General features: G+C 34.3%; 1 protein-coding gene across 1 annotated transcript in view; it reads left to right on the forward strand.

Moving 5' to 3' along the window:
* ZBTB10 (zinc finger and BTB domain containing 10) overlaps positions 1–11,543 on the forward strand; it is a 30,056-nt gene extending 18,513 nt beyond the window's left edge. The window contains exons 3-6 of the mRNA XM_045849425.1: positions 905–1,009; positions 5,922–6,098; positions 6,302–6,474; positions 6,731–11,543. Of these exons, the coding sequence (XP_045705381.1) occupies positions 905–1,009; positions 5,922–6,098; positions 6,302–6,474; positions 6,731–7,036 (761 nt within the window). The 3' untranslated portion in view covers positions 7,037–11,543. The remainder of the gene's footprint in view (positions 1–904; positions 1,010–5,921; positions 6,099–6,301; positions 6,475–6,730) is intronic.
* Positions 11,544–14,639: the final 3,096 nt, after the last annotated feature.

Genomic DNA, 14,639 nt, shown 5'->3' on the forward strand with positions numbered 1-14,639 from the left:
CATTATACCCATGTATAGTGCACATCCTTATTTTCCCTCAAAAATTTGGGCAAAAAACTGCACATTATACATGGCAAAATATGGTATCTCCTACTACTGGCTTACAGTGGATAGAGGCCAGGGGTGCTGCTAAACATTTTCCAATGCATAAGACAGCCCACAGCAAAGAATTATTTGACCACAATGCCAAAAGTATCAAGAAACTTTGCAAACCACTTTTGACATATTTGATCAGTCACAGCACCTTCTTCATACACTGCACAAATCAAATTTTGTGTTTCAGTTGCATTTTTACCTTTCTTGAAATAATAAAGCATAATATACTGAAAATGTTGCATAGCTTTTCCATCTTCTATGGCTACACAAAAATTCACCAGTTTTTTAAAATGCATGCTGGTATGACAGGTGTCACAATACAATGTAACAAAGTTGTTTTGAATGAAATTAAAGACAGCTAAGCACTACTAGAGCCATCTTACAGAAAAAAAAACCCAAATGAACTTTTTGGCCATCCCAACATCTAGAATTTAGCTTCTAACCCACCATTCCCACCCCAAACATATTAAACCTTTTTCCTAAATATGTGATAGTCAGTGCATAACTAAACTTCCTAAACCTACTATTACCTCCAGAACTGGTTCTCTTCTAGGGTTCCCTGGCTGGAGTACCAAGTCATCCTGGCTCTAAAGCTTGTTCCTATCTAGTACACTATATTTAATGTTGAGCGTGCACTTTTTCTTGTGGTTGAAAATCATGTCTTATGCTTCCATGCCTTGTAGGTATTCAGTACTTGGAAATAGCCTTTCTATGTCTGTCTAAGAAACAATTACAAAAGGGAGTGGTGTTTTGCATAATGGCTATGGTATGGTTATAAATAACAGATTATTCTCCATTTCCTTTTCAGATCTGGATGGTGCTCTACTCTCAGGGCCAGACTGTGATAGGAATGTGAATGTGAATGCAAACTTATTGGCTGAAGCCAGCTTGGGTCAAGATGGAGGTGATGTTGGTAGGTACAGTAGGAATTTAAAAAGAATACATTTAAGAGCATTTGAGGATTAGGAAGTTTTCACGTACATGTTTATTAATATCCTCATGCAGTTTCTTTTCCTTAAAGAAAAGTCTTTTCTTTTTTTTTTTTTTCAGGAGAGTCTTTTGTTAGCCAGTGTCACCCCAATAAATTCAATACAAAGGAGAAAAAAAGAGTATTATATGTAAATATTTTCATCTGTGGTGGCTATGATTGTGATAAACTTTGAAAGCCTAGTAAATACAAATAGATAGGTGTTCCTCATTTTAGAGAACATTTTAAAACTCTGAAATAGCAAAAGTAATTATGGTGGCTTTCTGCTAATACATAGATGGAATTGAGAATGGTAATTATCAGAATGATTAATGTATTTGAATTAGCTTTGTTGTAAAATCATAGCATGATTCCTGATGACTACAGAAATGTTAATTATAAATAGTAAAATGGTAATACCTTGGTACTTGTCTGCTTCAGAAATCATCAAACCCTGTAACTCATTGCATTTTGATGGAAAAAAAAATGTTTCAGCACTCAGCACTTGTTAGGGATTTGTTGCACTTTCCAGAACTCATACGAGTCACAGCGCTGCCCCACAGGAGAAAATGCTTTATCACTCGTTGAATTCATTTGGTACTCATTGGTTTCAGTACTCATCACAGATTCCAAAACAACTTAATGATGAGTAACGAGGTACCACTATATTTATATCAACTGTACTTTGGGAGAAGCAGCCTGTAAGTAAGGACAGAGAATCCTTGCATATTCTAAAGAATTACATGAGCCTGGCTAGCATAGCTCAGTGGATTGAGCACGGGCTGTGAGCCAAAATGTCGGAGGTTCGATTCCCAGTCAGGGCACGTGTTTAGGTTGCAGGCCACGGCCCCCAGCAACTGCACATTGATGTTTCTCTCTCCCTCTCTCTCTCCCTCCCTTCCCTCTCTAAAAATAAATAAATAAAATCTTTAAAATAAATTACATGAGTACATTATAAGTCAATTAGAAAGGGAAAAAAGCTTTCTTTACAGAAGATATTTTGCAACACCCACAGGAAATAATTCAAGAACATCACTGGATGATAAGCCACTATTGATGGGCTTACATGATGATTGAGTGAAAGGGTATTGTAATGACATATTCACATGGTCTCAGTAACTTCTAATTGATTACAGAGGGGAAAAGATTTCTTTACAATAAAGAGATCTGATGAACATTACTATAACCAAGTGATTAAACTTAGTACTAGCAGTAAAAGAAACTGAAATAATGTGCCTTCTGATGGGATGCATGAGCTGGCACACATCATCATCTATGTGGTATTCTTGCCAAAATGTTTCACCCAGATCTGGTCACATGGGAAAATCAGACAAATCAACAGAAATCCAGCTGGTCTGTATTCTAACATGTTAGTGTCAGGAAAGACAAATAGGAACCACCAGGTTGGTGCATTCACAAGGAGAGCAAGTGAATACACCATGTCAATCTTGATTGCATCATGGGTTGATACAATGACTAAAGGGGCATTTTGGGAACAGTTGGATATTTAAATATGTTGTATAGGCTAAATGATAAGTCATGGAACAATTTTAAATTTCTTGGATGTGATAAAGGTGCTGTGGTTGTATAGGAGAAAGTTCTAGAAGATACATGCTATTTTTAGGGGTGAAGTATGGGTATGCATGTTTTCAAATAGACAAAATGTATGTATGTGTAGACATAGAGCACATGTGGCAAAAGTAACATTTGCTGAATATATATATAAAGGGATATTGGATGTTCATTGTTTCCACTCCTGTAGCTTGGAAATTCTTTAAAATTTGATGGAGAGGGGGACAACTAGGGGGTCCTTCTTACAGAAAGCTGTTGGGCTTCTGAATGCAGTATACACTGACCAAAATTAAGCCATTTACATCAAACTTTGTTTGCAACTAAAACCAAAGCACAACAATCCTGCAGTGTACCAAGTGTGTGTTTCAGTTTACTCTATGCAATCTAACAAAAATTTGGTCATAATTTACCAGATACACATAAATGATTTAAGCAGCAAAAGAAAATTCAGCTTCAAGAGAGTAAGCTCATGTCTTGAGGAGAAGTAAAAGTACATTAAGAATGTAAAGCCAAGTCCAGTTTCTATGCAGTAGGGTAGGGTGGTTTCTCCTAACTGTTGAAAAGAATTTACAAAAAAGGTTTTGAAATGAGTAGTTTACAGATCAGATGGGTTGAATTTTGAAGACTTTGCCTGTACAGAGAATTGCCACGTACAGGAATTTTTTATTGACCTTGTTTTGGTTTAGAGATCTGTTTCAAGAATGGGTGGGTTCAGTTGGGCTATGTGAATTTATATGTAAAGTTTTAAATTTGCACATACACATGCTCAGTGGATAATGGTCCATATAATTTATCTCATTCTCAATAAAATTCACCTTTGATTCAGTTAACTTCTCTTTAGGGGACACTTTGATCCATTGGAGTTTCTGAAACTGAGATAGCCTTTATTATAATTTTGACTTTAAGAACATTGCTTTCTTCTTAGTTTGCCATTATGGAATAATGTACTCAGAAGGATATTATTTATGAGTACATTATTTCTCAGAAATAATGAGAATCTACCTCATTAGGTAAGCTTATTAAAGATCTACCTCAAAAAAAGTTTTGAGGTCCTTCAAAAGTTTAATGATCCTTCAGTGTATTGATTTACAAAGGAATACCTTTCTTCACTGCTCTTATGTTTCCTACAGGATACTGGTTCTAAGAATTTGAAGAGATGATAGAAGCTTGGGATGAGGCTTTTTTAATTTGAATTATTTTGAATTTCAGGATGCTGTCTTGCCTATCATCATGAATACTTTTTATTTTATCTTTACTGCAGGTTATTTAGAAAAACAGAATTTCAAGTATTAAAAACTTTAAATTCTGACTCTTAGATTATCAATTTGTATGTTGTTTTAGGGCTATTCTTCTATCCTTTTATGTAGTGAATAATATTTAGTTGAAGATATCAGCATATCTAACATGATTTCTTATATTAATTTTTTAAGTATTTTGAGCAAGTCAAAAATACCTTGTGCATGTTAGCATTTGCCAGATACATGTACTCAACAAATAACTGAAGTGTATTTGGACATTAGACATCAAAGGTAAGACAGGCCCAGTTCTTGCTCCCTTAGGGCTTACTTGGTTCTGCATTGGTTTGGACAAGAACTATGAATCACAAAAGTCAAACTTTAGAAATGTGAAGATAATCTCTTCCACCCCACACACATAGATAGGGTGACACACTTTAGGGTTCTGAAAACCATAGTATAGTTAAATGGGCTTTCTTTTTTTTTCCTTTGTTTTTTGTTTTTGAGATGGCTTTCCTAACAGTAAAAAAAAGGGGGGGGGGATGTTTCAAGTAAAAAATAATTTATGTTAATACTAATGAAGTGTGATTTTTAACTACCTGAGAGTTTTTTTGCACTGTTGGGTATTGATACTGTCCTCAAGTAAGTCTTAAGTTCTTTTAAATTTTAAGAGAGGCAATGTATTGGGTTGGCTATAAGTCCATTTAGTTTTTTTGTTTTTTTCCTTAAAATAAGACAATTAAGTGCTCCATCGTATGGAAAAAAACTAGATGAACTTTTTGACCAACCCAATACCTGGCATGTAGATATAGGGAAGTAAAATCTTAGAACATTCATTTTTGGCAAGCACTCTTTTATCAAAACCATGGTGTCCATGGGAGGAAAACTGGGCCTGGAAGGGAGTATTCCAGGCAGAGGAAAGAATGAATGCAAAGGCATTGACATAGGAGCCATCTTACCACAGAGGGACAGAACAGAGACTAATGTGGTTGGAACAGAGTGCCTAAGAGGTAGTTGGAAGCAAGGGCTGGGTCAGGTAAGGCTTTGTAGGATATTGGAAGTCCTTGGCTTTTATTGAGTGAGATGGATAGTCTTTGCAGGCTTTTGAGCATAGCGCCAAACTCTGACTTAAAATTTAAAAAGAATATGATGATGATTGTATTGAACAAAACTCCAAGAGGACACATAAGCTGATGGCTATTGAAAATAATCCAGAGGCAAGGGTTGATGGTCAGTTGGATCAGGGTGGCAATAGCCATGGAGGATTCTGGATTCACATTACTAAAGGATAACCAATTACAAGGAATGTTCAAGGTGAAATTAAGTCCACAGGAGATAATTCCTACTTTAGCTGAAGATCCTCAGGCACAAATTCCCTTAGGGACTTCAATTATTCTATTTTGATTCTACCTTCTAGATTTCCATTTAAGAGGATGGATTTATCAAGAGGTTTTGATGAAGCCCTGAAAGGGCCAGTTACCTTGCCCCAAGGTGTCTGAAACCACAAGCAAGAGACTAATAATCTACATTTGTAATTTACTTGTGTTTATATTTTTCATCCTTAGTCCATTTTTCTTTAGAATTAGTCTTAAAACAAGACTGTGATTGTTTGGGGGAAAAAGGAGACTATTGTGTTCCACAGCTGGGTTTCAAGGTGATAGTCTCAAGTGATCGAATAGTCAGGGATAGCAGTTATTAAGACAGAGTTCTGTTTTGAATGTATTTGAAACACAGTATTTAAAGGAGCAGTTTCATGTGGTCTCCACACAACATTAAATAATATTCAGGTTTTTTTCACTGAATTTTTCCTGTGGTTGAATTGTACTTTAAACTTTAGATTGTTTTCTGTTTAAGATGCTTGCCAATTAGGATAATAAAGAATGAAGACATCTCAGTTTTACACTAAACTGTAGAGTTTTTTTTATTTAGCTATTTTATACTAAGCTCTTCTATCAAAATGATGAAATGTTCATATATATTGTGTTTTTTGATTCTAGCAAGAGACCTTTATTACCACTATTACCTGAAAAATCACTTTTCAATTGTATTAGGTACCTCACATGATTTCAAGTATGGCCTAATGCCTGGCCCATCAAGTGATTTCAAGTATGGATTGCTACCAGGTACTTCAAATGATTTCAAATATGGATTGATACCGGGTGCTTCAAACGATTTCAAGTATGGATTATTGCCTGAATCCTGGCCAAAACAAGAAACTTGGGAAAATGGCAAGTATTAGTCAACTAAATATCTATGGACTTATTTTAAATGCTTAACAATTAAAAGCTTCCATATTCTGAGTTTAAAAAAAAAAATCAAGAGAGCAGTAGCCCTGTATCAGTCCCTGTTTTCAGGGATAGTAAGCTGTTGATAGCAAGTTTTCTGTTTATATGTAAGTGCTTTTTGTGTTTTTTTTTTTTTATTCTCAAAGGTGAATCATCTCTAAACACGAACAAGTTAAAATGCCCTCATTGTACCTATGTAGCCAAATACAGAAGAACACTAAAAAGGCATTTGCTTATTCATACGGGAGTCAGATCCTTTAGCTGTGATATTTGTGGAAAACTGTTTACTCGCAGAGAGCATGTAAAAAGACATTCCCTGGTAAGTAACTTTAAATATAGTTGATGTTTATGTCAGTAAAGTTGAAGATATTTTAACACTGTTACCTGCAATTTTAAGGAAGGTTGAATGTTACATAATTTTAAACAAAGAATATGATTTATGAATTGATACTGAACTTTATACAGCAAAACAGTGGTATATTCACTGAGGGTTAAATGGGTGATTAAATTTGAGTGGTTCAAATGCATTGTGTTATCTACACCATCCTTATTGGATTTTTCCCCCCTTCAATTAGGTGCATAAAAAGGATAAAAAATACAAATGTATGGTGTGTAAGAAGATCTTCATGTTAGCGGCCAGTGTTGGAATAAGACATGGATCTCGACGCTATGGTGTTTGTGTAGACTGTGCAGATAAATCACAACCAGGAGGGCAAGAAGGTGTAGATCAGGGACAGGATACAGATTTCCCTCGGGATGAAGAATACGAGGAGAATGAAGTAGGAGAAGCTGATGAAGAGCTGGCTGATGATGGAGAAGATCAGAACGACCCGTCTCGATGGGATGAGTCAGGAGATGTTTGTATGTCTCTAGATGATTAACTGGCCTTCTATACTCCTCAAGGATGCTGCATTTGGACATAATATGAATCGACAGTTTGAATTGTTGAACTTGAAGGCTTGCAAAATATGGTACATGCTGGATGATAGTTTTGTTGCTGTGAAAACTGTAGGGTCAAAGCCTTATAGCAAAAAATTTTTTTTTATATTTGCACAGGACTGTACAGCAAACAACCTTGTGGTTGGATTACATGGAGTCCCATAACTTCAGTCATTTATCAAAGTAAAAATATTTTTTATTTATAGGATATACAATACTTCTTTGGGTCTTATGAAAATGGAGTACCTGTCCTTGAAAAGCTGACATTCATGTACCAGTTTAATATGAATGAAGAAAATCCATTTATGAGAATACGGTGACAGTTGGCCCAATTACTCTGTCCATCAAACCACTCAGGCTAGTTTGTACTAGTAGAGTTTGTTTCTATTTTTATTTTTATTAATTTTATTTTTTTAATACAGATTTTCAGTGAGGGGCCTTTTCAACCCCATTGGTTGTACTTTTCTGTATTTTCCATTTTAATTTGCTTCATAAGTTAAACCAAGTCTCTTCTAGTCTTAGGTATTTCTTAATTTTGTGCTGATGGGTATGTTTATAAGAACTGGAGAGGTAATTTATTGGAATGAACTAACTGACTTCCTCCGTTTCCCCTTCCTTTTTGACATGAATTTTACTACTTCACAAATGAAGAATGATGTTGCAAAGTTACCATGGCGAAGTTGGCAAATACCACTAAATGATTATGGTTTTGAAGTAACTTTCTCCTGCTGCTCCAATATGATAAATGGTTACTATATGATGTTTTCTGACATGGTATTTGGTTTTGGGAATCTGTTACTTTGGCACTATTCTAGTTTGCCTCTTTATTTTTGCCAATGTGCTATACCTCAGTCCTATTTGAAGAGACAGAATCTAATTGAAAGAAGAGTCATAGAAACAATAAGTAAAATGATTTAAGTTTATCCTCCACGTCCAGTTTGGTTAGCTTGTTATGCAACATAAGTGACATATCAGGTTTTTACTCTTGTGCCCTTTTATTATTAAAATTAACACAAAAATTGCATTCTCTTTTGTTTCATACTTACTAGGATATTGTTTTAAAATTATAAAGACAATTAATTTTTCACATTGATAAATAGTTTTTCTAATAGTCACCCAGATTCAGCAATTTGCAGAAGTCTTACAAATAAAATATTGAGAGGCTTTACAATTTATTATTAAATAAATTTTTCAGGGTACAAGCCGTGATGTATTACAAAGTAGAAATTGTCAGATTTATTTAGCCTGATGATAGATGAATTAGCTGATTGTAAAACTCACAGCAGCATTTCACATAATTAATATTAACATGCACAACATTTATCAGGAACATATTGTATATTATATAAGAGTAAGGGATATCATATTTTCAGCTTTCTTTTAAATAGAAATTGAGTATATTTTCCTATTTTATATCAGGTAACTAAATTATGCTAGTCATGTGAGAAAAGTTGCAGAGTACACTTTGACAGACATAATTCTTTTGGTGCTCCATCTGATCAAAGTTGAAACATTGATACATTTTAAGAGACGAGTTTTCTTGCTGTCTCTGATTTCAGTAGAATAATGGTTAAATGTTAGACACTGATGTTTCTGCTTGGATCAGTCAAAGATGTAAAGTGTAGCTACATGGTTAGATGCATCTTTCGTTATCTAAACTTTATTGTAGTTTCTACGTAAGTGTAAAACTGACATGCATAGTTTTGGTTTGATTTTTGTTTAGGACTGAAGAGTATATCTTATTCTCAGTGTTCTAGATAAATGAGTAAAATGTAGTTCTGGTGGGGTCCAAAGTAGATGTTTGTTGGGCAAAGATACTATGAATGAAAAAGTATTTTAAGCATAAAATGTTCTGCATTGTGAATATGTAAGTATAGTATAAAGATTTCTTTCATACCATTTATCCCCCCTTTAAAATAAACCATAGTTTACAATTGGTAGATCTGTCTATATATAAATATATATTAAAGAGAAAAGATATATATCTGAAAACCACCCTAAATCTGCTTTATTAGAATACAGTTCACTTATTGCATAGAAACTGGACTTGGCTTTACATTCTTAGTATTTTTACTTTTCCATAAGACATGAACTTATTCTCTTTAAGCTGAATTTTCTTTTCCTGCTTAAATCATTTATGTATATCTGGTAAATTATGACCAAATTTTTGTTAGATTGCATAGAGTAAATTGAAACACACACTTGGTACACTACGGGATTGTTTTGCTTTTGTTTGATTTTAGTTGGAAACAAGGGTTGATGTAGATGGCTTGTTACTATTAATTTAAAATATTCTATAATTGTCCATTACCTTTTATGTTGTGCTGTGACAGATTTGGCTATATTTTTAGTCAACTGTAATATGATACTTTACAATTTTGTTTTTAGGAAGGTAATCCAAAGGAAAAATGTTTATACTCTTGAATATATTAGCCTCAGCCTATATAAAAATTTCTTCTTTAAAGTAAACGTTTTGCCAGAAACAGAATTGACAGATTTTTCTACTTGCTGACTGCCTAACTTATTTTGTTCCATGATCTTGAGGGACTGCCTTTACCCCTCTAGATCTTTAAAAAAAAAAATAGTTTTAGTACTAAGGTATACTACTGGACGTTTCTATTTTTTTAAGTATATTCTTTTTCTGACTTACAGTACAATTTCAGGAAGTTGATAAATACTAAGAACTTATGATTGGTCTCTGAGGTAACAATGGAATACTCATAATTTTGTCTGTGGAGCCCTGGCAGAATTATGTGTTACACGTTTGCTGAATTTTTCTCTTGTAACTTATATTTTAAATGAAAAATATGTTAGAGCTTTTAATTTTAATGAAGGGGAAGAGTATAGACTGTTTCTTTCCTATTTGCTCTGTAGCAACAGACCCTCTCATATAAATCAAGATCTTGCATTATTTCTTGACCTTCTCAGAGACAGTTACCTCCATATAGTCCCCACTTTGTCATTGTTTTTGGCCCTTGTTTTTCATATTCACTACATGTTTTGCTAAATTTAATACCCTAGCTACTAAGCTGAAAGAAGAAGAAACATAGGAAGGGGAACTGAACATTCATGAGTAGCTTTGAAATTTAGGGGGAAAACACTAGCTGGTTTGGATAGAGCCATCCTAATGAGAAGAGTGAGATGAATGATTAAACTCATGTGAAGTGCTTTAGAATGGTACCTGGCAGTTTAATAATAGATGTGAACCAAGAGGAAAAGAAATGAGAAAGGGGGTAAAGGGGGAAAAGTAAGAGATGAAAGGATCAGGGCTTGGAAACTTCTCTTACTACAATATGTAAAGGCCTGAAAATAACTGGAGCAGTATAATCATGGGGACAGTATGAGGAATATGGGTTTTAAAAATCATAAATTTTAAACTTTGATAAGCTTTATTTATATTTTTAGGACTTTGTCAACATAGAATGAAGAGTTTATTTTTCTGAATAATGATTCCAAAAGCTACCATTTTTTAGTGCCTACACGTGCCATTGCGCTTTATTTTACCTGTTCCCCTCTAAGGTAGGTGCTATTGTCTCCATTTGGAGGAAAGGCTCCAGAGCAGCCACCTGCTGTAACTTGCCTAATGTAACACCGCCACAAGGGGCAGAGCTTGCTTTGAGCAGGTCTCATCTGAAGCCCAGGCACTTTTTACGGGCTCCATTGCTGCCTCCTTAAACCATTTTTGTAGAATTTCAGCTCTTTAAGGAGTCTTCTATGGAGACATATTTTCTCTTTAAAACAGCTACGTTAGGAATTGGAGTGTCTAACCCTTTCTCCCCCAAATATCCTCAGTGATATAGCCCTTGTTTTGTCATCTGACTACAAATAAGGTGCCCAACAGTGTGGCACATGCTATGAATTGGCTGTGGCATTTTCATTTTTAAATGGATGGTTTTTAAATGAAGAACTAAATATGAACCCCAGTTTTTGTGCCGTTCAGTCACCCAGATCCTTAAACTTATGATACATGCTACAGTATACATGCTTAAAACAGGTGATTTTTCTTAGTCACTTTAGGATTTAAAATGGAGAGCTTTGTTCCTGCTGTATCCCTGCTTTCAAATGAAGTTGAACAGCTCTAGTTTAAGATGTGTCAGGGATAAGCACACATTAAGCCCTGAATTTTTTGACATTGGGTACTTAAATTTTGGAGTACACTGGCTATTGAGAACAAAATTTTGGGTTTAGGAGAGGGATGGTTGAGGCCATTATGAAATGGGAGAATCAGCATTTAAACACTGTAAACATAAAAAGAACACTTCTGCCTGCTGTTTGTAAAAGCTCTTTGGAAAGATCTTTTACGAAGACCAATTTTTAAATGTAATTTACCTACCTAGTATAAGTGTCCTAAGACATGTATGTAAACTTCCAAAACTGTTTGTCTGTGTATTTAGAAAATACACAAGAATCTCTATCAAATCTAAAAAATATAAACTTGTGAGCACTAAATGGCTTCTGGCTTGTGAATTTTGTTGACTCTGACATTTAATTCAGATTTCTTTGCATTTAAAGTGTACAAAATTAGACTAATTGGGGTAGGGGAACACCTCTGTGAACTTAGACTTTTAATGTATAATTCAGATATCTTTGTACTTAAGGTTTACAAGTTTGAATTATAGAATATTTTAAGGGTTCCTGTTGTGTGCTTTTATAAAGTAAATAAGTGACTCAAACTACCTCTTAGTATTGCTTAGAGAGCTACTTCAGAACACCAGTGATTTGTAATCAGCATGTCATTTATATCACAATTACTTTAAGAATTCTTTACAAGTTTTAGAAAACATTAAAATCTTCCCTTATAATTTACATGTGTTCATAATTTGGGAGATGAGCTAAAAAGCAAAGGTAAATCACTTCATCCCATATTTCCTGCATATTAGTAGATTAATAGGTTATATTATAAAACATAAATTTCAAGTCTTTAAATAATATGGATAAAACATACTTAACTAGATTTTTTTTAGGTTTTTGTGGTCTTAACAGTAGAACAAAGGAAATCACAGAATGACCAGATGTTCATGCTTTACTAAAGGAATGAAAGTTACGATTTAGTTGGGAGGAGAGCAAATTAAAGGAGGGGTTAGGGAGTCCATGTAGCATATAATGCCCAGTTTCCTTAGTCTTATAAGAAAACTGTCAAGAGACAGAAAAATTAGATATACCCTGTATGCTTCCAATCATTTGAGACCACTTCGGTCAAGATTAAAGGGCAGTTTATAAAAATTACCCAAAGATGAAATGGGATTGCCTGAGAAAAACCCCAAATCTACCACTGGAAATGTTCCTGATAAAGTGAATGACTACCTGACAAGCATTTGGTTAAGGCAGTTTTAACCAAACATTTCTGTTGAAGGGTGCTATATTTTGTTTTAAATTTTTCAGACCATTGTAGTTGCTAGTTTTTTGTTTTGCTTTACTAAAAACATTGATAAGGTTATGTATATGTAAATATTATGAAGGGTATTTTGACACCAAAAAGGGCACAATTAAAATTTAGAAATCATGTTTCACTTTATGGAAAAAAATTGCTGTTGAACTTCTTTCTTTTTCCCTACAAGTCATCACAAACAAATTTAATTATTGGATCTGTGGTTAGATAGGAAATCAAATGTCCTTCAAGCCTTAGTCTGTGTCATAACTATCTGATTTTTGTACTAAAGAAGGAAATATAAAAGTGAACTACAAGATATCTATTAAATTGATTAAAGTGAATAAAAAATATGCTCCATAACTGCACAGTGCCTTACTTGCTATGAATACTACCTTCTGACCATCAGCCAGATATTTTTTTTTCCAACATCACCAAAATTTGGCAATATGAAAACATTCATCTTCCAAGCACCATTGGGTACATTTTTGAATCTTAGTAAAAGATGCACAGAAGACAATCTTACTTCTTGGCACATGTCCCAACAGCTGGTGAGAGAACAGTACATAAAATGGTTTCAAGGTAACTGGAATTTTTTAGGTTGGAAGAAACTTGAGAGTGATAAAGAACTGATTCCCAGAAAAGTTGTTATGATTACTTTGCCATGAATTTTAGGACAGGGCTCCTGAACTTCTATTTTAATGTTTTTACCTATATCAAGATGATTCAATAAATTTTAGATTTGGGAAAACTCTGAAATTATACACTACAAAGTATATTCAAATACAATACCTGGCACATAGTCTGAGCTCAATATTACCTACTAAATGAATGATAGTTAAAGGCAGCAGTAACTTAAGGATTTTGCCTGCTAGTACCTAATGGCTTGTAGCTTTCAGGCTAATTTTGTTTAGAAGTAGTTTGTGTTGCCAAGCACTGGATATCATGCATCCTGGGCCCTTGGCACCCTTACCTGCAGTACACCCATAGGTGATCATACCCAAAGACAATGACTGAACCCAACCTACAGCAAATATTTAGAGATCTCAATGAAAAAGTCTTGTGATGTTTTAATGTACACCACCTCCATAACTCAGAATACTTAGTGACAAGATTAAGTATTACCTGTTTGCTGCAAAAATATTTGTTTCAAAATAATTGGTGTAGTTACACTAACATGTAAATGTCTAATATTCAGTGTATATAAGGAAGATGTGAAAACCTAGGAAGAAAGCCCTGTTGGAGTTTTCCCTTGATGTAGTATAGAATGCACAATGCATCAATAAAGGTACTTGGAGCTGATGGTTAAGTTGCCAGTAGGATGTCTGTATTTGTGAAGAGGCATGTTGGGGGATGGCATTTATGTCTTGCCATATGAAACAAATGTGTTCATGTGAAAGATTCATGGAGCTGAATACTTCTGTCACCTCATCCCCCTTCTTGACTTACCCACCTTTCTAAACTGGGATGGTGCCGTTTACATAGAGACATGGGCAATTCTCCAAAGCAGGTTTTACCACACTAATTTTTGAAGTAACATATCTTGCCATATATAATGTGCTCCCATGTATATAGTGCATGCCCATGTTTTTGGCCCAAACTTTCAGGAAAAAAAATCTTTAGTTTTAATTCAATTATTTATATTTAGAAACAAAATGATTACTGCATTCCAGGGTATTATTTTGCACATGGATATCAGTTGCTTTCTAGAATTACACTTTTAATGCATGAGCATAAATAAAAGAATTAACATTATATAGGTACGGAATTAGTACTACCCGTGTATAATGCACATCCTTATTTTTCCCTCAAAAATTTGGGTGGGGGGAATTATACGGCAAAATACAGGTAATTTTCACCTAAATGACTAAGTAAAACAATTAGCTCATTCCAAAGAATGGCAATTACAGAATTGGATCAGACTCCAAGAGTACTACTAGCCCAGGGCCTTATCCTCATTATGGCAAAAGAAATTGAAGGCATTAATTAAAGGCTATGTAAACAACTACAGTTTTATATATGTAAATATGATTTTTCTTTCATTGGTGTTCTTCAATTTGCTTCCTTTTAAGATTTTATTACACAGGCTTAGAGATATTGAATAGAATCTTACACTAGACTTCAAGTTTGCCTTCTGAAGGTAGATTGACTGCTCTAGTCTTGTCTTGTTGGCTTTT

The sequence above is a fragment of the Phyllostomus hastatus genome, unplaced genomic scaffold (genome assembly GCF_019186645.2).
Source record: "Phyllostomus hastatus isolate PE091 unplaced genomic scaffold, TTU_PhHast_1.1 phas_contig_65, whole genome shotgun sequence".
NCBI lineage: Eukaryota > Metazoa > Chordata > Mammalia > Chiroptera > Phyllostomidae > Phyllostomus > Phyllostomus hastatus.